The following is a 23,922-nucleotide window of genomic DNA, read 5'->3' on the forward strand; positions in this document are numbered from 1 at the left end:
TGAGAATACACATTAGAACACAAATCTATTGGGTATTTACTTCTCCGGTTATCTTTCATAACTTTTCCCATTAAAGAGCTGTCAGTGGAATCCAGGGCTGCTGTATATACTGCAGAAGTGAATGAGTCACTGATTTTCAACCATACCACTTGGGTACATGGTAAGTCTTTGGTTGGTTGTATTGTTCCTGGCTACCTTGCTTACCATTGCAATTTTTGAAATAGGGGGTAACTGGTAGTACTAGTACAGAAGAGGGAGAATCCTAATGTCCTTATGATGGTTTGTGAACTCTCCTCATTTTATAGCCAAGTCTTAAGTGGATATGGATTTCCTAGCTGACCTCCTAGTTGACTGAATGGTTTATGTCAGAAAGACACCTACTTTGTTCCAGTGAAAGAATAAGCATTTCAGAGAATGCAGAGGTCTGTGGACCCTTGAGAAAAAAATGTTTATTACTTTGAGCATCATTCAAAATTTGCACTTCTCCCTCTCTCCACATTTTCTTTGAACGCTGATGTTTATCCCAAAGTTTGTGAATTTTTGTATGAAGTTAAATAGGAAAACTCTCTTTTTCCTATATGAAACAATAAAAATGACTAGGTGAAATTCTATGTGTAACACCTTTAAAGGAAAAAAAAACACAAACTTTCGAATATGGAAGGAGTCACCTTTTAGACACTAAATGATTCAATTTACAAGGTAAAATAAGCTTTAGTATATAAAATATAGCAAAGTTGGCATAAAGAACATATTTTATAATACAAAGTATGAAAAGGTGAATTAACAGATTTGTGGCAATGTCCTTTAGAGTCACCTATATTCTTTGATTCAGTCTAATTTTAATGGTTTCTAAGGAGCATCTGAAGATGTTTCTGGATAATTTTACTCTTGTGAGCAGCTAGCTCATAGAACTGGCATTCATCTAAAATAAATTTCAACTGGTAAACTGAAAAAAGTATTTAAAGCATCTTCCCTTCCCTTCTCAGTCATCCTGTTGCTAGTTTTGTGCTTTCCTTATAGTTTTCCTTTACACGCCTCTCAGATTTTAAAACATTAAGTAGAAAACGTTTTTCAAACTTCATTGTTAGGCAAGAATTACTGATGTCATAAAGGGAAAAAGTAGATCTTCAACTATTAAGATTTCTGAGTTTTGAGTCCTTGCCACATTTGAGTGACTAAAATTTTAGGTATCCGCATGAATATATTTAAAAACTTGTGTTATTATTATTTTTTAATTCCACTGATTCCTTTTAATGCCTCTGGTGGTTTGGGAAAGTTCTTAAAGTACCACTGTACTATGTCAGAAAGAAAAGAAATTAAACAATGAAAAATTCTCACAACATGTTCAAAATGGTTCAAGGTGTCCTTTTAAGGAGAGAAATTCACTGTAAAACAAACTGCCAATTTTTTGCTTTAAAGGTCCCCACTTAGAGAACTCTTTCCATCCACCTTCCCTTCTTATGCAATGACTGATGACTTTTGGCGTTATTTGTTTCTGCTGAGTCACTAAATTTTGCACCTTTGTCACCAGGTGTTACTCAGCATGAAAGTTAAAAGTGCAATTTAGAAAGTATTGCATTTGTGTGGCGAGAGGAGGGAACCATTTCCCTAAGAGAAGCCCAGTTACTTGGCTAGTCTTCCCTTCCAGCCAAGAGGCTTCCAGGGAGCAAAGGAATCAAAGCTGCTTTGCTTAGAAAAGCATCTATCTCAGCGCTGTGACTGATAACTCCAGAACGGCTGCTAAATGTGGAGCTTCCTAGGCGCCTGACTGCCTCAACCCAATTCAAAAGTCTCCCCCCTTCTCTAAAGACCTAAATCCCTCAAGAACCAGCTTGGAGTTACTTTCCCTTCAAGGAGACTGAAATAATTGTGATTTGTGGTGCTCTCAGTTTGCAGTGGTATTTTTTTGTTGTTGTTGTGTTAAATGCCTCTTACTAAGTAATAGATGTGATTTATGTGGACGACAGAGGGGTGTGGGGAGGATTCGGTGATTAATCAGTGAATTCCCCTCAGCTGGCATCTCTCACTGCCCCTCTTTGCGTGATGTAAGATCAGACGTACCCTGCATTGAAAAGTCAAGACACACGAGCGGCTCGCTCGCGCTCACACGCACTCTCTCTCCCACACGCGCGCATCCGTACACCTTCCACATCCTGCTCCAGGCAGGAGAAGGCGAACTGGCTGGGCTCATTGAGCTGAAGAATTTCCAGTGACATTTGTAAATGACGCTGGTCGGTTCCGGGCTCGGAGCCGCCGCCGCCGCCGCCGGGCCGAGGGTGCAGCCGAGCAGTCTCCGGCGCAGGCTTCCTCCCGGGGTGACCACGATGTCCGAGTTTCTCCTCGCCTTACTCACTCTCTCGGGATTATTGCCTGTCACCAAGGTGCTGACCGCGGGAGCCGAACGAGGTAAGGAGAACACCCCCAACCCCTCCTTGTCTCCTGTCTTCCTCGGTTTTCCAGCTGGGCGATGCTTGCGGATAAGTGAGTGTGAAACTTAAGTCCTTGCGGCCCCGCTCCCGGGACCGCGGGCCCCTGTGCGCTGGCCTCGTGTTGGGGTTGGCGGGGGAGGGGGGGCGGTAGTGGGTTTCTGAACCAGGTACTCGAGTCCTCGGCTTCCCCACAGCCTTTTCCGTTGGCTCTCTACAGGTCCTGATTTTGTCCCCCCTCCGGGAGCGTTTGGACTTGACTGCGCGCTTCTGCCCGCGCATCCCAAATGCTGCAGATGTTGGGTTTTAGAATTCTCTTTCCTAAGACTCCCCTCCGCGCTGACCTCTTGGCTTTGAGCTTTTGCGGGCTCTGGATTTTCTGCCTGACGTGTGTGCTTCCCTCAACTTATCTCCTGGGTTAACTTCCTTACCTGCTACACCCAGGGTCTGTAAAGAAGGGAAAGCCCCGACTCCAGCCCCCTTTTATTTCTGTAGCTCCTTTCTGGGACAGACTCCAGCGAGATTCAGGACATCAGCTGAAAGGCTAAGGCTTTCTGGGCGCTTCTGGGTGCAAGCACCCGCTTGAACTTGACTTTTTTTTTTTATATATATATATATATATATTCCAAAGGTCTGTGACATAGCTCATAGTGCCTGGAGTCGCTAACCCACTATTGGCGCTTTGCCCTTGCTGTTTCTACAAATAGCTGATGAATGGTAGAAGTTTAAACGGGAGTGGGTTTGGGGAGCAGAGCAGAGAGGAGAGAGGAGGTGGGCATTATGATAAACTTGGATCTTGTAAACACCTAAGGATCCCTGTGCAAGTTTGATAATCTCTGACAACAGCTGGACTGCTGAAAAACGAAACAAAACACAGTAGATGAATATTTGGGCCAATGTCATTGGAATGGTTAACTGCTTATAATAAAATCGTAGCTATCATAGTTCTAGTCCTTTTTAAAAATCATGTGTTATATTGATGATATATTTTGGGTTTTTTTTGGGGGGGCTCATTAGAAAAAGAGAAGTAAGAAAGGCAGAAAAGGTACCCAGATCTCAAAGGTACCCAGATTTCAATGCCAACTAAATAGGCAAAATGTTACATTGAGAGATTTAGTGGCTGTGTTTATGTCAAGCGAATTATGAATTGACTAAAAATTATTGCTTCATTATAGGAAAGAACAGGGAAATGAATTGTAGTGTTTCTATCCAACCTGCTGTGGGCAACCAGATTATAGCTTTTATAACATACCCACACATGTCATTTCCTTTACCAGTAGTGAGACTAATATGAGTTCCTTTAGAAAGTCTGACATTTACTGAGTGATAATCTTTTAAACATATCATTGCCACCTAACCATTTGGCTTCTGAACTTGCCTTAACTTGCCTTGAAGTTGGTGTGGAATAGTTGAAAACTAAACTGATAAAAATGGAAGCACATAGCTCTAACTTGAAATAATGATGCCCTTGATCTGGAACAATCAGCTCTCAACCTTTCTTAGGAAGAATGTTTGAAGTTTGGACCAGAGCAAATGAACAGAATGAAGCTTTTCAGTCCTAGTGCTAGTGTGCTAGCAAAATAGAATGGCACTGCAGATTACTGCTATTGGGTTCTTTCTGAGCAAGTCTCCATTCTCCAGAAATTTGACCTTATCCAGAGCTAGGTCCTCAGTGCTTTTGTATGTGTTCATGAGGAATAGGGCGATTGCTACAATGACTGGAATGAATACCTGAAGAGAATTTTTAATATATGGGCCCCTAACTTTCTTCTGAGATAGGAAATTAAATAATTAAAAGGAGTAGAATTTGGTGTAAATTTGATTTCAGTAGGGAGGGATATCTAAGATATAAACACGGTACATGGAAAAGGATTATTACTTTTTCCTACAACTAAACTAGTGTCCTATTGTATTACTATGTCAGCATAAGAAGTACTATATTAGATAGCACAAGTAAAAATAGTTATAGACCAATAGTTTACCACTATTATGCGCATTTAACACAACTTTCAAAACTGTTATAAAAGAACTAAAAATGCCATAGCTATTTATCAAAAGTGAAAAGGGTGGATCCCATTTGGAAAAAATTGAGCAATCTTGTTGAAAGTTAAAAAAGAAAGTGCTCCTGCATTATGACAAACTTCCCTTACTGAAATGCTGAAACAGAAGATGTGGGAATAAAAACTCAAGGAGGTTAATGAGATGTAGCTTTCTGCACTGGCTTGTGTCAATTGTCCTTGAAGAATAGAAGAGGCATGTGAATTACACAGGTGTGTTTTGTAGTGCAAGACCTAGCTTCATGTCAGAAAATGAGAAAATGCTTTCACATTCTCCAAATAAGTTTTGGGTAACGGGTAGCTTCTTAAACTAGATACAAAAGGTTATATCACCCTCTACCTATGTTTCTCTTCCTTTTGAGTATAAACTCATATTTTTAACAGAAAAATACTTGAACTTACTTGTATGCTTGTGTTAAATCTATGCACATCCACATGTCCTTTAATTCCATATTAAATATTTTTATTTTCTGATTTGCATTGATTTTGATACAGAATTAAGCTAATGTACATGTCAGTTCTTATTAGACTTGATCATATCTGAAAAAAGGAGACATCTTTGTAACTCTTCAGAAAACCATGGAAGATAAATCATGTTCACTTAGAATCAACCAATGTGTCATGTAACAATGTCATATAACATCAAAGGATTGCTTGATAAGGATTAAGACTTAAAAGGAAGTATATTTAAAAATTTTCAAATTTTCTGAAAAGAAAGGGATTGAGAAAACTAAAGCTAGTTTCCTTTACATTCTTAAGTCTGATAAATGTGGAAACATATTTCCAATAACTTAAGTTCACACTGTTACAATCATTTAAATATGTCTGTAAAATCATCTAAAATTGACAATCATGTGTATGTCAAAATTTTAATCTTCCTCTACTAAAGAATGAACTAAAAGCCGTGTCTTCTCTTTATAGTCCACAAATATCATTAAAAGTTTTATTTTGAAGAGCTTCTATATTCTTTGAGTTTTTCTCTTCTCTTTCTTTTTTTTTTTTTTTTTTCTCAGCTCAAATTGAAAATGGTAAGAATGAAAGGAGACAATGGAAAAAAATAAAGAAAAAATTCGGTGTGTTGAAACAGGAAGAAAGAATATGAATTCCAGAAAATAGAATAAGGGAGGTAAAGAGAGTGGAGAGAATGCCAAATGATACTTTTAGGAAGAGGCTGAAACCAAATTAGTGTTGCTGAAAGAAGAGATTAAAGTATCTTTAGTGAAAAAACTAATTTCTAAAGATACATCTTTCCCCTGATATCATAAGAAATATCTTATGAAAATGTTTACTGTATACAAATTAAGAAACTTCCATCAGTGTGAGGGTGGGTATAATTAAATCTGAAGAGTAGAGAGTACATGGGAATATTGCAGAAAACATAAATGGTAACTATGCTAGAATTGTTAAATGGAAGTGGTTTATTAAAACTAAATGTGAAAGAAATCTTCCTAGAAAGGGTAGTGGCTGAGTGCTATAATTAATATATTCTTAAGGATAAGATGATACTTTATAAATGCTACTTATTCATGGTAGTCATGCAGAGATTTTTAGTTTGCAAGTGTATTGGATACAGGACTTTAGTTTCTTGCTACTTGCTTTGTCAATGTAGTTTCAGAGCCTAGAGTGTATCATAAAGCTAGGCTCCATTTACAGTTATCTGGACTGAACATGACTTGGTCTTTTATCAGAATTGCAATGATGAAGGATCCCTATATCTTCCCTCCATTCTCTATTTAACAAGGATCCGGTGTTTTTTGTTTTTTGTTTTTTTTTCCATGATCATGCTTTTAATTTTTTACTTCTTATATGAAATGTACCTTCCCCTGTCTTCAGTTCCCTCCTACTTGTAGGAATTCTGTGCAGTTAAAAGTACCAAGCAGATGTATTGATATAGTTCTCTATCTTTTGAATCTGTCTGTCAAAACAATTCTTGTACAAAGAAAACACCTGTCTTCATTCTACATGGATATAGTCAAAGAAAGTAGAATTAATACTAAAAGTAAAACATGATTGTCCCAACATGATGTCATTAGTTAAACTAATTTAGCAGTAAGTGGAACCCACCTATTACATAGATATATCTTCTTTAAAGATGTCGTCTTTAAAAATGGCTGCCTCGATGCGTAGAAATCTATAAGAACCCCATTCTAGCCTGAAAATTGAAGATGGATATTTTAACGAAACTTTTATTTTAAAAAATTCCGGACAATGTATGTATAGTTTTGTGATTATTGCTCCTTGAAAAACAAAATTATGAAGTGAAAAAGCTTTGAGTTATTTTTCAACTCCTAACATGCAGTATTGTAATGAATGGATTTCCTTTTAACACATAATAGAATCTGACAGTGGAGGAAATAAATGTCAAAATGTATTTGTCTCTTAAGTGTCTGTAATTATGATGCACCCAATGTTTGTAACTTAAAACAATGTTTTTAGTAGCTGAAATGCTAAAGAAAAGTAAAGCAAAGGTTGACTACTTTTATAATGAGTTAGCCAGAATATATACTGGACCAACTTTCTATTAGGAAATAGTCATATTTACTCTAGTTACTTCAAAAAACTTTCCTTATATTCTCTGAAGAAATCTGTATCTTGATAATTAATCTAAAAATAATGACCAAAAACTATCTTGATGCATAGAGTGCAAATAATTTTGGGGGGGCGTGAGGAGAGTGGGGAAGGGAGGGCAAAATAATCCTAACTAACCAAACGGAAGCGTAGAGTGATGCTTTTATCCTCTTTCTTCTGTGGATTTGCTTTACCTCTTCATATGGTGTGTCATGCTCCAAATTTTACTGTAAAATAACCCATTGACTAAGAAGCATAAGAATAAAATTGCAGCATGGCAATAACAAATATAACAGTCTATAGGCCTTGTGGGGGGGGGGCATTCTGAAGATGTTTTATTTTGGAAGGAGATATTGGAGAAAAAAAGTTGTATTTAAACTTTAAGTACAAAAACTTGAAAATATCTCTAAATATTCTTAAAGTTACTTTTCATACTAATTCACATCTGTGCCAATGAGTATATTTAAGCTCATTTGCTTTTGAAGAGTGTTGTGCTTGCAATAATATTTAGTCACTGTTCTCCCTATTCTGTGCTGTCTCATTTGAACAAAATGTTAATCTCTCCAACAACATCTGAACCCTCTATACTGTAGAAAAGGGAATGAAGGCTTCAGAATATTTTGCAACACAGAACGAGTAAGCTTAGACCTTCAAAATTTATATGCTTTTTTCTATTAGAAGTTTTTCTACTATAAGCTACCTTCACATTTTAGATCTATATTTTTTCCTCATAAATGATTTGGTGGCCTCCCTTTTCCCCCCTGGCATAACTACAAGGCCAAGTTAGAAAGTATGTATTATTTATTGCTCTGTTCTGAATTCAGTGATACCGAAATATAATTTCTTTCCCTCTTTCATCCTATTGATTTAGGCTATCTCTATACAAACCCAATTATTTTGACTGAGCTTCCTGACTAAACTAATTGATGAAACTGACTAGGAACTAAATAGGAATCAAACTATTAAATAGTAGCCACTCAGATCTGGTAAAACAGTAATAAAAACTGATCTTGTATAAAAAGCCTAACATTGAATTTTATGGCAAAAACAACATAGATCCCTGAAAGGCTGATGTGTCATACCACCTATCTACACTCTGTTGACTAAATTGAATGAACCTTTGCCATTGTGCCTATCATAACAGGCAAATGAAATATGTTTGGTAATACTTGTATATTTTTATCATAGTATAGCTTTAGAATTTAAAACACCATTAGAATATAAATAAATACATGCTCTGAATTTATTCTTGTTCCGACAAATGTTACTTTATCGAAAGTGAGTTGCAATTTATTATTTTTCCTTATTGACCTTATCAGCTGAATTATTTTTCTCATTTTTTGTAAAATATTTTTAAAAATTAAAATGTATTTCAAAGTCAAAATCAAGACTCTCTCAATACAGAGTACACAGTATAAGTCATTGCAGTGATAAAATGGACAACAGCATTTAGTGTGCTTTTAAATATGACTATAATACCTTTCTTATGCAGTCACATCAACTTGGTTTCAGACTGCAATTAGATGTCCAATTATGGTTAAAAAATGCAATGGCTTGATTAAATAAATGGGCCCACTCATTTGTTGCTGATTTCCCACTAGGTCATATTCTTCTAAGTATCATCAAAGCAAAAGGCTAATGCTTGAGTTGGTAAAGATGGTGTTACTTAATATTGCTCAGTAACTCTGCCAGTGATACTTGTTGAATAATGACGTATTATCTACATTTGGGATTTCTCAAATATTCCAAAGTAGTTGTAAATATATAACACTTATCAAAAGTATCTTTTCCTCGGAAACAGTGAAAAGTAATTTCAATGGATATATTCTTACTGTGGTGCCATCTGTTTAATCTTATTTTCTCAGAAATAAGCTTGAACATAATCACACATATATAGGAAGGTTTCCATCTACACGAGACTATTATGACTATGTCCTTTATATAAGACTTGTCGAGAAAGTTACCTTTTCATATGCGATTCCTTCTAACTTTTTAAGAGAAAAAAGAAAAAAAAAACTTCTTGAAGAAGATAGAGTGTGTTGCCTTGCTAAGATACTGGCGTTACATTTTTATCTCACAATGCATTCTTATTAACAGTCAGACATCTCTTCCTGAGTTGCATGCACCTCATTGTCCTGGCTGGCTTAGCCTTCAGACCAAAGACAGGTATTGTTGAAACACGACCTCATTTTAGTCGAAAGAATATGTTTCTTCTTTAGGTGAGATCAAGGTACCACAGACCGTCTCTTGTTTTATTCTTACAATCAATAGGACATTCCTTCCTAACTTTTCCATGTTGCATTTACATCCTTCAAGACTTCCAAGACAGCTTAACTTTAGAAATACGAATACATAATTCCTTAAGAATTTTTCTACCACTGAGATTTTCTTTAATGACAATTTGTTCATTTTAGCCCTTCTTAAAATGAGAGATGAGAACTAAAAATGGGGAGGGGGGGAGAAGAAGAGAAGTAAAACTTGGTTCTGGTTGCTTGTTTTGAGTGTTCCTGGGGTATTTTAAGATATTTATGAAAAAGAAAAAACTGTAGGTATAAGGCTGAAAACAGAATGGTGTTTAGAATGATCTATTTTCTTTAGAAATTAGGATATATAAGGAGAGGAAAGTCAAAGATGCTAAGAAAGAGACCACTGACAGAACTTTTTGAAAGCTTCAGTCCACAAAGATCAGGTTACGGAGGCAGTTTAGGAGGCAGTTTATTTCGCTAAAATATAAATTCTCAAGATTTAGAAAAGATTTGTTTTTTAGATTATCTAAGACATTATGTGCATTTTCTAAAACTTTTAATAGTATATTTTTTGATGTGAACATGCTTTATTAAAATATTCTACTTTATTCAACTCTTAATTTTTTTTTTTTTTGTCTTTTTGCCTTTTCTGGGGCCGCTCCTGCGGCATATGGAGGCTCCCAGGCTAGAGGCCTACACCACAGCCACAGCAATGCGGGATCTGAGCCGCCGGCCTACACCACAGCTCAGGCAACGCTGGATCCTTAACCCACTGATCAAGGTCAGGGATCGAACCGCAACCTCATGGTTCCTAGTCGGATTCATTAACCACTGAGCCACGGCAGGAGCTCCCAACTCTTAATTTTTAAGGCATTTTATTTTTCATAATTAAGCTCTGAAAGTACAGTGATAGCGATGCCAGTTTATGGGTGAGATTTTTTGCCTCATAAGGTGAAAGTTTATAGATCACACCTACTGGGTGTCTGTATTGATGAGATTCTCATTAAAATATAACTGAGATTTATAGATAGAATTACCAACTCAGAATTCAGGTGCTTTTGCTGAGTCCTAGTATTGCCACCATTCTAACAAAAAGGATAGCAGTTCACCAGCACAATGTGGATGGCCTGTAATACTAGTGACATATAAATCTAACTTGGGGGAAAGATAGTGACTTTATCCAACACTGACCAACATTAAAAATGGGTAGAATTTAGAACTGCCCATTTTTGGATATAGTTATTTCTCTTGCTAGGATGTTTACTTTGACTTTCACTTGCTGATGATATTGTCAAGTATTTTGAATTAATACAGATAGTATAAGAACTAAAATTTTAGAGCATTATTCCATTCTCTTGCTGCTCTGATTGCTGGGAGATCACAAGGTTATGAAGGACATAAGGGTTTTTATCTTAATATGTTTTAATCTGAGTACTTGTGAAAACACCACTGTATGGTTTAGGAAAAACTTCTCCAAGGACCTCTGAAAAGAGAGACCTAGCTATGTCTCTTACACCTTCCACAAGTACAAGGAAGACAATGTACCTGAGAACATATCACACATTTGTATGTATCACACAAATACCATTTTTTTCATTAATTATACCATTAACTCAATGTAAATTACTAATAGCAACATAAATCCCTTACATTTTCTGAACACTTTAATTTTTTTCTCATTTTCTTTCCTCCTGAAATCGTATGATCCCTGAAGCAGCCCAAGTGGTTGGTGGTCATTCATTTATTTATCCACTCATTCAACAAATTTGAATAAAGGTGTGCTAGGCCTTGTTCTAAGTGTTAGGAAAGATGCAAATGAGCAAGTGAGACAATGTTACTTGTCTGTGGTCTCTCAGATCCTACATTTTAGGGTACCTTTCAGTGTACATTTCAGTGCAGGAGAAGACAGACAATAAGCAAACAGACACATAAATAAATACATGATATTTTGTGCTAAAGAAGAAAGAAAAATAACATAAAGCAATCAAGATAAGTGCTCTGGGAATCAGTAGGTGTACTCAAAGGCCTTTTTGTAAAGGATGGCATATTTGCTGAGATAAAAGTGATGTGAGGGAACAAGCTCTGAGTGGTTCTGAGGGAGAAACTTTCCATGCAAACCCTTGAGAGGAGGTAATGATTTTGGCATTTTAGAGAAAGGAAAAATGTCTGTGTGTCTGAAGTGTGCTTTATGTGTTTGGAAGAGAGGGGGAGTGGAGAAAGGGGTGTTGATGAGTAGGTCAGATAGGTCCATGCAGATCAGAGTGAGGTGTCTGGGTTTTGTTCTCATTATAATAGGCTGCAATTGATATTTAATCAAAGGTGACATGACACGACTTAATTATTTACGAGATCATGTTTGCGACTGAATGGGAAAGGGTAATAAACACAGTGAATATAATTAAAGGGTGATTGTAATTGTCCATGAGAGAGATGTTGGTGGCTAAACAAGAGGGCAACATTGTAGATGAAGATGAGGTAGAGGAGTGACTCACATCTTTAAGAAGATTTTCTGTATCAATGAAAGCAGCACCACTGAATATATTGGAGGGATAAGGCATGAAATAAAGCCTCGGATTATAGTCTTTGGAGGTAAACATGAACATTCTAGGTTATTTTAAAATGAACACATCTTGTTTTGCATCATATCATTGATTTGTATGAAGTTTCATGATATAAGTTGTATGAAGTTTCATGATATAAGGCGTGCAATGGTCACATGTGAAACCTGCAATATTGTTTGCCTTTTTATTATGCTTTCTCTTTATTTTAGAACTATTAATACCATCTTTGCTATTATTCATATTTACCCACATCATGTCTGCAGAATAGAATAAGAAAGTCTGATTAGAGTATTCCTTGGGAGTTAAATTAAAATAATATACTTAATAACGTTCTAAACATTGGTAAATATGGCAGCAGTTATTTTTCTATTATTTCTACCAATTTAAACTAGTTTAACAGTAGAAGGAAAGGGCATTAGCTAATGTGAAAACTCATATGAAAATTTTTTTTCTTGAGGAAATTCTTAATGTTTTCAAGGAAGAACTCCTCTTTCATTGTACCCAAATCCTTGACACAATGAGAAGAATTTGTGCTGACAGTCACATTCCCACTGATGAATATTTGATTAATGGGATGAAATTGTAAGAGAGCCGTTATTGGTATACTGATTACCTTTCCTGGGAATTTCAAGAAAACTGTGGAAAGGGGAGGGGTGGTGGCAAGTGGTGGGGAACCTACTGGGTAAGAGTTTATGACCTAGGGGTTATTCCTCTTGGTCAATCAGGGCCCTTGGATTATTCTTCTGCATTTATCCACACACATTCGTTGAATAAATGTAGTTCCTACTATGTTCCCATCTCAGTGTATGTTATAGACTGGAGGCAGAAACAACTAAACATCACAAACCAGAACAAGCAATAAAAACACTAGTTTAGCAATTGTACAACTTTGGATTTTCAGGAAAAGGTTGCTTGTGGCTACAAAACAAACCCATTTGTGTTTATTGAGTTCTCTTTGGACCTAAAAAGGAAAGAGAGAGCAAGAGGAGGAGAAAGCAAGGAAAGAGGTTTTATGAAACTGGTGGAAAAGGAAACTTTCAGAGCCCTGAGGGTCTATGGGAAAGAAGATAGGGGTATAGTGTTTGAAGGAAATACTGTTAATATTAACTGAATGGGCTACTTTAGGGCCTAAGTTACACAAAGATTGTTTTGGGATTTGGTTTCATTGATTTTTTTTTTTTTTCATTGCTCTTTTTTTTTTTTCTTTTTTTTCTTTTGGTCCTCTTTCATGTTATCTAGAGAAAAAGTCAATCTTTAGTTTTAAAAGGTAATATGCAAATCTGCATTCCAAAGTATAAGCTTGGCCCTCAAATGTTCTCACTGAGTTTCTTTTTAAGTTGTACAGGTCATCTAGTGCCAAAAAAAGCAACTTGGAATAAACAACCCTTTTAGACACTATTTACTTTTTATAGCAAACAGCAGCATTATAGAGGAAATACTTCACCTCATCCTAAGAAATAAACTTGGAAATGCTACATGACCGTTACAACTAATGTTTAAAAACATAACCTCTTTTTCTAGTTTTCAAATATGGTATGCCTTTAAAATTTAGAAGGGGAGATGTAACTAAACAGATATTAGGCTAAAATAAAAAAAAGTCCAGAGCTTAGGCATTTACAGTTTCTGAAATGCTTAAACAAAATATTAAAGGCAAAGACCTCAGTCAATATATTTGTTGTGTAAAGAGCTTACCTTCAGGTTTATTAGACATTTGCTAGATGCATGTGCAGAAAACTAATTTGTGTGTGACTTTAAGTTCAGTCCATTTTTAATTCATGTCATCAAAAAACCCCTTTAATAATTTGGCTCCAAAATATCTGTACAAAAATCAACATTATGCATAGGAATAAGTTAAAATATAAATTATCAAAAAACCCCTTTAATAATTTGGCTCCAAAATATCTGTACAAAAATCAACATTATGCATAGGAATAAGTTAAATATTGAAAAAAAAACAAACTTTTATTAAATTTTAGAGTAAACCAAATGAAATTTAAGGCTGGAAGATTTTGCATTAATATGTAATTTGGGAATCACTGTAAATTGTTTGCTGTGTACTTTAGCAGAGGAATGCCAGAAGTTTGGAAATGAATTAATCAGAGTAATTGAAAACAGCAGGAAGGGGAAGGGTTACTTGTATATTTGTGAATACGAGGCATGATTTATGCTCCCTGACTAGAACTCTGTTCACATCACATGGAGGTCTGCTGAAGGCCTTTTTTTTTCCTTTCATAAGGAAAGTACGTTGGGAAGAGTTTCAAAATGAGTATAAGGGGGTTATTTATATTTTAGGTAAAGCAAAAAAAAAAATTATTGATTGCATGCTCAGAATAAAAGGCTTTTGGGCAGGAAATGTTGTGACCCCTTGGAACAGCCTTAAACCTGCTATAAAGAGCCAAGAAAATAAACAAAGCTTATTCAGATAACAGTTAAGCTGGTGAGACACCTGAAAAATCTAGCAATAGCAAGAAAATCACTTAAGTCAAAAATAAACTTTCAGAGATTGAAGCTACTTGAGTTCAGCAAGATTTAGCGATGAATGCCAAAGAGGATTAGTAAAACTCGTCCGTGTCAAATATAGCAGTAATGGCTCTATCGCCACATCTCCAACTCCTGCTTGAGAGCCACTGTGTAAGTGAGAGTTGAGCTCTATATACAATAAGAATAACAGAATTTCCTACAAAAGCAGAAAATCATATAAAGGAGCCTGAAAAGCAATCCTGCCCTTTCTCCAGCCCCCATTCTGTAAGCAAGTGAAGATGGTAGGCAGTATTTCCTCTGCAGTTTCACAGAGGCATGCAGGTAGACTATGGCCCCTGAGATCTCTAGACTCAGAGAAAAGACTGCTTAGATCTCTTTGCTCATTATGTTAAGTAATAACACTCAGACATATTTGACTAACCTTTATGAATTAAAGGGCAAGATATAGGGCAAGTTTTGCAAACATCAATATATAGGGCACTCAGGCTGGTCAGAGGTGCCCTGGTGACATGGAAATTAGAGAACACCCATGTTGGCCAATGGATAGCTGACATTCAACTGGAGCGGATGGTGGGCTCCTGTGAATGTGGGCTGAGGGTTGCCAGACTTTTAGGTAATTCAAGAGAGGCCATAAATTTTGATTTTCATGCATAATTCCTTATGATTTAAATATTGTCCATTAAAATTAAAAAAAAAGAAATAATTTTGGGGGGTCAAAACCACCAGCTGATGGATTTAAGAGCAAGGCTGACAGCTATGATCTACTGCAGAGACCCTGAGTTGCAGACATCAACAGAAGGTTGGGTCACAATGAAAAGATGTTTTACTCAGTGCTTTAGAGAAAAAAGGTGTCCCTAGAGAGCTGAGTGTAATGTCTTGAAATTTGTAGTATGTTATTGTTGCAGCCCATGGCTATGGGAAAAAGGATACAATAGGTAAGTTTCAACAGTATCTTGCATTTCTGCCTCCACAACTTCCTCTCTTATGTGAGACATAAAGTTAGAATCTGGGGGGGTGGAGAGGATGCAGAGAAAACTCTTAATGATTCTTTAGAGGGTTAGTGACATCGAACCCAGTTGTGACCTATGCAGGATCATGCCTTTGAAAGTTATCTGAGAAACACAGCTCTCTTAATAATGGTGAGGAAATGCTATGAGGATGATTTCTGTCTGTCTCAGCACCCCAGAGGCCTTATAGAAAATATCATACCTAACAGTTAACAGCCACATGGTGAAAAGAACATTGCCATGCCACGCATGGATCATGATAGAAATGTGGGAGAAAAGAAGAAGATCAAAATGGAGGAAAACTATAGTGCAGTAAAGACAGCAGAGGGATGATCCTGATGACTAGACCGATTCTCATGCTGAGGCACCAATGGGATCACATTTAGGTTTGTGTTTCATCTTCTGTTTCCTCAGGAAGACTATGACCTAATAACAGCCAACTGTGTGCTCTATTCCTACACAGTGTCTTTAGATTTTTTACCTGTGTTCTCATAGGAATTACTATATCAAAACTCATTATTGGAACTATTTTTTAAAGTGTTTTTCTAAATTTTTTATTTTGAAATAATTTTAGGCTTAAAGAAAATATATACAACAAATACAGAGAGTTCTCATATATCTTTCTCTCAGCTTTCCCTGATGTTAATACATTGTGTAACTGAAATATAATGATCAAAACAGGAAGTCAACATTGGTACAATAAATGTTATTAACTAAACCATCGACTTTACCTGGGTTTTACCAGATTGTCTACTAAGTAGCCTCTTCTGTCCCAGCAGCCAGTTTAGGATTCAACATTACACTAAATTGTCATATCTCCTTAGACCTTCAATCTGTGACAATCTGGCTTTAGATTACTTTCATGATTTAGGATTGTTTGAAGAATCTGGTCAGTTATTTTATAGAACATCCCACAATTTGGGTTTGTCTGATAGTTATGCATTTTTGTCAAGAATATCACACAAGAAATATACCCTCCTTAGTGTACCATATGGAGAGGTACATTTCAATATATCTAATTATTGTTGATGTTCTTCATCGTCACTTGGGTGGGGCATGTCTTCCTCATTCTTTTTAAGTGTATTACTTGGAATTCTTCTATAAGAAAATAATCCTTCTTTCTTATTATTTATATCAGTAGAGATAAGTTTTTATTATTTGTATAATAATCCTTGTTCATTTTCTTGCTCAAAATATTCTATCTATGGTTACTGGGCACTGTCTCAGATCACCTACTCTGCTCTTTTGACATGAGCACATGTTCACTTTATATTTTCCCTGTTTCTGCTCTGAAATCAACCAGTTCTCTAAAGAATTTCATAGGATATTAAACTGCAAAAAGTGTAACTGGATGCACCCTCTTAAGTGACACAAGATTATCCTTAGGTGATAAACAATTAAAGAACAATTGCTCAATTAATATATTTTAATGTTCCAGAAGAAATCATTTTGCTTGTTAGTTTAATTTTAATAAAGTATTAACTGCCATGATTGATTATCTGCTGAATAAAATTCTGATTAGAATTACATGATGATGCTTTTTAAGGAATTCAAAATTTCACTCTTCCCAAAGTTTCTAAAGAAAAATATAGATACATTTTATAAAATCAGTTCATATTTATTGATATTTTCTCAGGAAAACTGTATAAAGGATTTTTTTTTTAATATATCTCTGCCCTCTTGGAGTTTATAGTCCAATTCAGGTAAGAAATGTGGTGGAAGCATAAGCAAGTCATAACTGCAGAGGGTTTGATCAGTTCTATCAGGTGAAGCTCTGGGCCTTATAGTGATTCTGTGTCTTACCTTTTGGATGGGGATTGAACTGAAAAGTGAATGCCAGAAATAGTGAGTGGATTTGATCTTTTGGATGAATCTTGACTGACTGGTAGTTTTCCAGACTACCAGTTGAAGGAGATTCTGTAGGTGAGTCTGGGTTCTTTGATAAAGGGCCCAGGGACAAGTTGGTGAAGTTTCTAATGATCAAAGTCAGAAGACTTATAGGAGCATTAGCCTCTAGCCTACTTACTATTTCTGCTTTAGTAAGTACAATAAGAGTCTTCACTGCTTGGCATTAAAAAGGATAGTTCCTGCTCATGGACCCAAATTCCCAATGAACCAATAAGTAAAATCCCAGCTAATGAAACAATCTTAGTTTTGAATAAACACAAGTGCCTGCAATCTTCTTGAAGGGCCTAAAATATCTACTTTTTCAATGTACACAATATTTTTTTCTTGCTTTTTTATTGCCTGCCATGAACAACATGTTGCTATGGGTTTTTTGGGGCAGGGCGTTCAGAGTTTAGTTTTTGACTCTTTTTGGTGGTCAGTGAGGTTTTGTTCTTCATTATCATTTCCAATTTCTCCTAACATTGAAGCTGCAATTTATTTTTTTCTCACTGTGGTATCCTCCCCAACCTGCTAAAAGATGCAAACACAAACTCACTCTCCAATGACTGATTCATCCTAGGTGTTTTTCTCCAGTTTTGATGGCATGTTATCTGAAAAATATAGATATGATTTTACCAATTTGCACATCAGTTTAACTTCTGATAATAGCTCTGGTAAGGTGGAGAGAAATAGCTAGTTGGAAAGCCATGCAACACCCATATTGAATCTTTAACAACTTAATACATTTTAGGAAATGATCCATCTGAAAGGCATTATGGCTTGCTGAGAAAAGCTGTACACTGGGAACCGGGAGAAGTGGGCTCAATTCCCAGCTCTGCATCTGACTCACTCTTTGTCCTTGGGCAAGTCACTTAGCCTCTTTCTGTATCTACTTCCTGCCTGGTAAAATGAGGAGAATAATGCATAAAGACTCCCACCTCACCAAGATGTGTTGAGGCTGAATTCTGTAACCACTGAAGGGACCTTTCTTCCCCCTGCTGGCTAATAACAAACTTATTTTTATCAGCATCTAGTTTGATTAAATTTTGGAATAAGAGCATGGGGTGACAACTAACTTCTAAGAAGCCTTTAATCCTTTAATTTACACTGAAGTTTTATTTCAGCACATGTTGCCTCGCGTTAATGCACTTACGGCTGGAAGGAGGATTTGTGGATTCTGCATGTACAAAAATATCTGTTGCTTCAATCTACTTGACTGCCCACCATGGAGTCTTGTACTGGGCACTGCAAAGCCCATTAGAAGAGTAGAAGATGGAATCATGGGGAGCAGAGACTTACATATAAGAAACAATTGGTGGTTGTTACCTAAGCAATATGTATTCAAAAATTCTGTTCTTTAAGGTTAGAGATGGGGAAGTCAATATAGGTGAGAAAATCACGGAACAATGTAATGCGATAGATTGAACAAATGCCTCTTCTTCTGTGATGTCTTCACCAGTTCCTCCAGTGAAGATGATCTTCTGTTTTATTTTTCCTCCCTATTCTTTGATATTATTATTTTTAATAGTTATTTCCCCAATACAGTTTTTTTTTTTAACTGTACAGCATGGTGACTTGGTTACACATGCATGTACACATCCTATTTTCTCACATTCTCATGCTTCATCATAAGTGACTAGACAGTTCCAGGTGCTACACAGCAGGATCTCATTGCTAATCCATTCCAAAGGCAATAGTTTGCATCCATTAACCCCAAGCTCCCCAACCACCCCACCCCCTCTACTTCCCCCTTGGCAACCACAAGTCTATTCTCCAAGTCCATGATTTTTTTTTTCCCTGTGGAAAGGTTCATTTGTGCCTTATATTAAATTCCAGATATAGGCGATGTCATATGGTATTTGTCTTTGTCTTTCTGACTTATTTCACTCAGGATGAGAGTCTCTAGTTCCATCCATGCTGCTGCAAATGGCATTATTTTGTTCTTTTTTATGGCCAAGTAGTATCCCATTGTATATATATACCACACCTTCCTAATCCAGTCATCTGTCGATGGACATTTGAGTTGTTTCCATGCCTTGGCTATTCTGAATAGAGCTGCAATGAACATGTGGGTACGTGTGCCTTCCTCCCTATTCTTTGATGTTGCTGGCTCATTTTTCACTTATTTAGTTTTCCTCTAAGTGCCTTTTATAGTTTTATTAATCTTCTTTTTTCCTTTAAATTTACAAGTTAATTATAGATCAGGCTTTAGTTTGGGATGTTATGCCTTTTAATTCTCTTATATTGATCAGTAGCCTTCCAAATTTTTTATGACCTTTTAAAATGATTGTGCCAATTGCAGAATATCCTGTATTCTGAATTTACCTTATTTCCTCATTATTTTATTTATCTTGGTGCTATATCACCAATGTTTTCTATAAACTAGGTATTAGCTCTACAGGCTAGATGGGATTCAAATTGAACATAGCTGGATAGGATACTTCCTAAGTGATATTAGGTATCTGTATACTTAACGCCTATCATGTTAGATATTTGTTTACAAAATAGAGTTACTACTGCATATACTCAGTGAGACAGAAAGGGGACCGATGTATAGTTCTCTATGGCTTCTGCTTTGCTGTAGTGCTTTGGGGCAACACCATGTAACATTGCAAAAGAAGACTTTGCACTTATTAGTTGTAGTACCTTTATCAGTTCCTTTATCTCTTCAGGTCTCTGTTTCCTTACCTATGAAATGGGGTTAGTTATACTTGCCATAAACTTTTGAGGTTTTTAGAAAATACCTAAATGTCTTGTTCATAAAGACACTCAACTAATGGAGGTTTATTAGAACCAGTAGTAGCAATAATGGTTGTAATGTGTCAAATATAGTTGTATTGTGTCACATAATCCTATATAATGAAAACGTTTAAGAATGGCATTCAATCTATGTAAAGAATATTCATTCAAGAAAACCTATTGTAACAGATGGATTTCTGTTGGTTGGTTGTTTGGTTGCTTGTTTTAATGTGGTGTGGTATAAATGGAGGATGTGATATAAATGGAGGATGCCATTCTTAAATCCTTTTCAGAATCAAGTATGTTATAAATAATCCAGTGAACAAAGATAAAACTTTATCCATGGACAAACACTCTCTCTCTAAAGACTCTTAGAATTATTTGCCCCAGGATCATCTTTTGCTTCCTACCACTCTAATGCAAGGAGAGAAAAGTACAGCAAAGACCAAGGAGCCTATACTTGAACTGCTCCCAGTTATTTATAGAACCAACATTTGAGTTGAGGTTAAGAGATTAAGTTTTGAAGTCAGTCCATTTTGATTTCAATCCAAGATTCATCACTTATCATCTGTGTAACATTGGCCATGATACATAATCTCTCTGAAATCCTGTGTACTTATAAGCAAAAAAAAAAGCTCTAAGGGATGTTGCTAGAAGAGAAATATATCAACTCCCCACTCAAAATCACTGCTTAATACATTCTAGGAATGATGATAATTTTATTTCTATATACATATATTCACTGCCTACAGTGGGCAGTTACTAATGCTTAGAAACCAGGAGAGACTAGGGCTGTTGCAGAGCCTTCAGGCGAACTGGGCAGAAGAACCAGATGGAGGAGTGACATCCAGACCTCAGTATACTTACCAAGCTTTGTGTCCTAATCTGGCGTTGCCTTTACCCAGAGGGGGTTCCTTTTTCCAGTTAGCATAAAGCTGCAATGCAGGCTATTGCCGCTCTAGATGAGGACCTTGTAAGCAGAGAGAATTGCACATGCAAAGTGAATATAGAGCAAGAGAACTGACTTACACTAAGTGGTTCTGTAGTTTAATATGTTATACAAGATAAAGTCTTGAACAGCAAGACATGTAGAAGATGTTGTCCTTTATAATTCAGTGAATCCAAGGTGGGCTTTTTAAAGTTATCACTAAAATAAATCATCCAAAGTCTCCAAATATAATTCACAGACTACTTTATAATAGGAAAAAAGACGCTTATTGAGGAGTTTCAATATAGAACCTCATACTCTCTCCTGAGGTCAGTCACTTGAAATATAATTTATTTTTACTTCAAATAGTTTAAGATGGCATTCTGACTACATTATAACAGAGAACATTTCCCATTACTAGCTTATGGGTGGTGCTTCCGATCATGACTTTGCCTTCATGACTGTTCTGTGAGGATGTACTACTAGGTTGAATCTGAAAATAGAATAAATTATTGGTGATCCAGAATACTTTTATAATCTTGATGGTTTTACTAAAGATGGCTTTTATTTTTTGGCTTTTATGGGCTGCAAACAAAGGCTTTCAAGTTTTTATCATTTATTTTCACCCATACATGGCTTTTGTATTTTCCTTAAAAAATAAGAAGGTGGGGTGGAAGAGGAAAATCTGCTGTTTCCTTTGTGATTCACAAGTATTACCATACTTATTGAAAAAATACTAAATTTTTTTCCAGGAAGAATGATGTGATTGTATAATAGCAAGTAAACGTTCAAACCTTCTAAGTGATATATTTACGTAAATGATAGTTTGCTTTCTCATCAGAGTGTGTGTGCTAAAGATTTTCTGTCAGAAAAGCAGAATGAAGACTAAAACCAAGGCTTGGTTTTGTGTTTTTTAATACTACTCATATCATTCTACACAGTTTTTGAAAATGACCAAATCAGGTATCACTTTTGAATGATGATACTGTTCTGTATATTGATACCGTTATTTTTCCTTCAGGTAGGGGGACTGTGAGGAATGCCTAAAAGATGTGTTTTCCTTCTTAGGAGGAAGAGCTATTATTTACACAAAATAATGCTAAATTTAAAAAAAAATTATTTTTATTCTTTTAAAACCTAAAATGTAACATTTTGGTTTTCTGAAAAGCAATAAATACAAGTAGTTCTAGGAAGATAAATTTCCATGTTCCTCTTAGGCTTCCTTTACTAAAGGGGCATCATTTATTAGGATAAGCCAAAATTTAAACATTCTTTATATATGATCAGTTTATAGATACTCAAAATTATTTTTAGAAAATGGAAGAAGCTTGATTCCTTAAAAAGTTACTTATAATGGCAAGAGAGAACTGCTATAGAGAATGTCCAAGTTACACTATTTTAATATTGCTATTGTATTTTCTACATGGTGAATTCAAACCTTGTTGCAATATCATAGAAATGGGAGAAAAAGGTATTAAAACATTTCTAGGGTGTTAAAGTGAGTTGCCATCATAACCACCAACTGTCAGCAGGCTTTGGGGAGCCAGCAGGGAGCCATGTTTATCCCACATAATGGATGTATGGTCACGGATCTCATTAAGCAATAACAATCTTTGGGAAATGGTTGTTCCCTCCCAAAGTCCACTCTAAATGTACTCTTTCCTAGTCCACTGAGGTTCATGCTGCTTGTAGGTCATCATGCTCTTTTCTTTCTTTCTTTTTTTTTTTTTTTTGAGTCTCTTTAGGCTGATTTCTGAGTGTAGCAAAAGAATCCTGTCACATAAAAATGGAGACATTTTTCTCTCAAAAATCCATTGAAAAGAAAGTCACTGCTTTTGACTCCTTAGGAAAGTTCCTGGGTGAGAATAATTCACTGATAAATTGTCCTGAGATAATGAGACACTCACCACTTGAAATACTCAGTTAGCTTCACCAGGAGTCAGTTGGGGTTGAAATATACAAATGATCTGACTCCAGTGACCTTGGTGAATAAATTCTACAAGCCAATGTTAGCCAAAAACTAGAAGCCAAAATACAGTCACCAGATCTCAGGTGTGCAGACCACTGTGGGGATCGACCACTGATTATTATACTCTATTATGCTTTTGTCCCTTGAAAAAAGAATTAATTCATCTCATTACTGCCTCTTCATATAAAATCTAAGGTGAATGGAAGCTGATGTAAAAATGCACTAATGAAAAAATAAAGGGGACATTTGGAAAAGAAAGAAAATATCGCCATTTGGTAGTCGATGAAAAAGTATTGAATATCCAACTGTCCTCATTTAGTTTTGTCAGTTTTAGTCTTTTAATCTATTAGTCTCATCAAGTCTATGTTTCAAATGAAAACAATTACAGGATATTAGAGCAATGGTGCTTTGAAATGACCACTAAAAATGTGAATTCTATTTTCATTCACTGATGGATTTATTTTTCCCATAACAGGGACATAGTAGTCAATGATGTTGGCAACCCATGTTTTAGTGAATTTCTTATTTTTTTAAAATTATTTAACATCTATTGACCAATTACATGCAAATTATACTCTTAGTAGGAAACATGAAATGATTGACAATTTTGCTTTTTTTTTCTTTTTCAGCTAGCCTTAAATCAAAGATTACTTTTTCACATGGAATTGAAAATGAAAAATCACTTATTTGAGAAAATAAATTTTGGGCAATTATAGAGGCCCTAAAATCATAGAAAAAAATTACTTTAGAGAATGTGTCAGCTTTACTGTTTATGGAGAGTTCCCTTTAACTAATTTTTGTATATGAACCACATCAGATCTTTTAAAAAACTGACACTTGATTTTCAGAAAAACAATGTGTTAGAAGCCTCTTGGGAGCCATTAAGATACATCTGTAGCTTTAGGTCCATTAAGTATAAGACTTTTGTTTACAAATTATATTAGTAGAATAAAGCAAATTATTTAATAACGTAATTTAATTTAAAAATTTTAATGTACATATTTGTTAAATGCTTATGTTTGCATCTTACAGCTAATTGAGCAGTATAACTTT

General features: G+C 35.7%; 1 protein-coding gene across 1 annotated transcript in view; it reads left to right on the plus strand.

The window, feature by feature from the left end:
• LRP1B (LDL receptor related protein 1B) overlaps positions 1,591-23,922 on the plus strand; it is a 1,887,165-nt gene continuing 1,864,833 nt past the window's right edge. Inside the window, 1 exon segment of the mRNA XM_021076285.1 lies at positions 1,591-2,406. Within this exon segment, the coding sequence (XP_020931944.1) occupies positions 2,223-2,406 (184 nt within the window). The 5' untranslated portion in view covers positions 1,591-2,222.

Source organism: Sus scrofa, chromosome 15 (genome assembly GCF_000003025.6).
Source record: "Sus scrofa isolate TJ Tabasco breed Duroc chromosome 15, Sscrofa11.1, whole genome shotgun sequence".
Lineage (NCBI taxonomy): Eukaryota > Metazoa > Chordata > Mammalia > Artiodactyla > Suidae > Sus > Sus scrofa.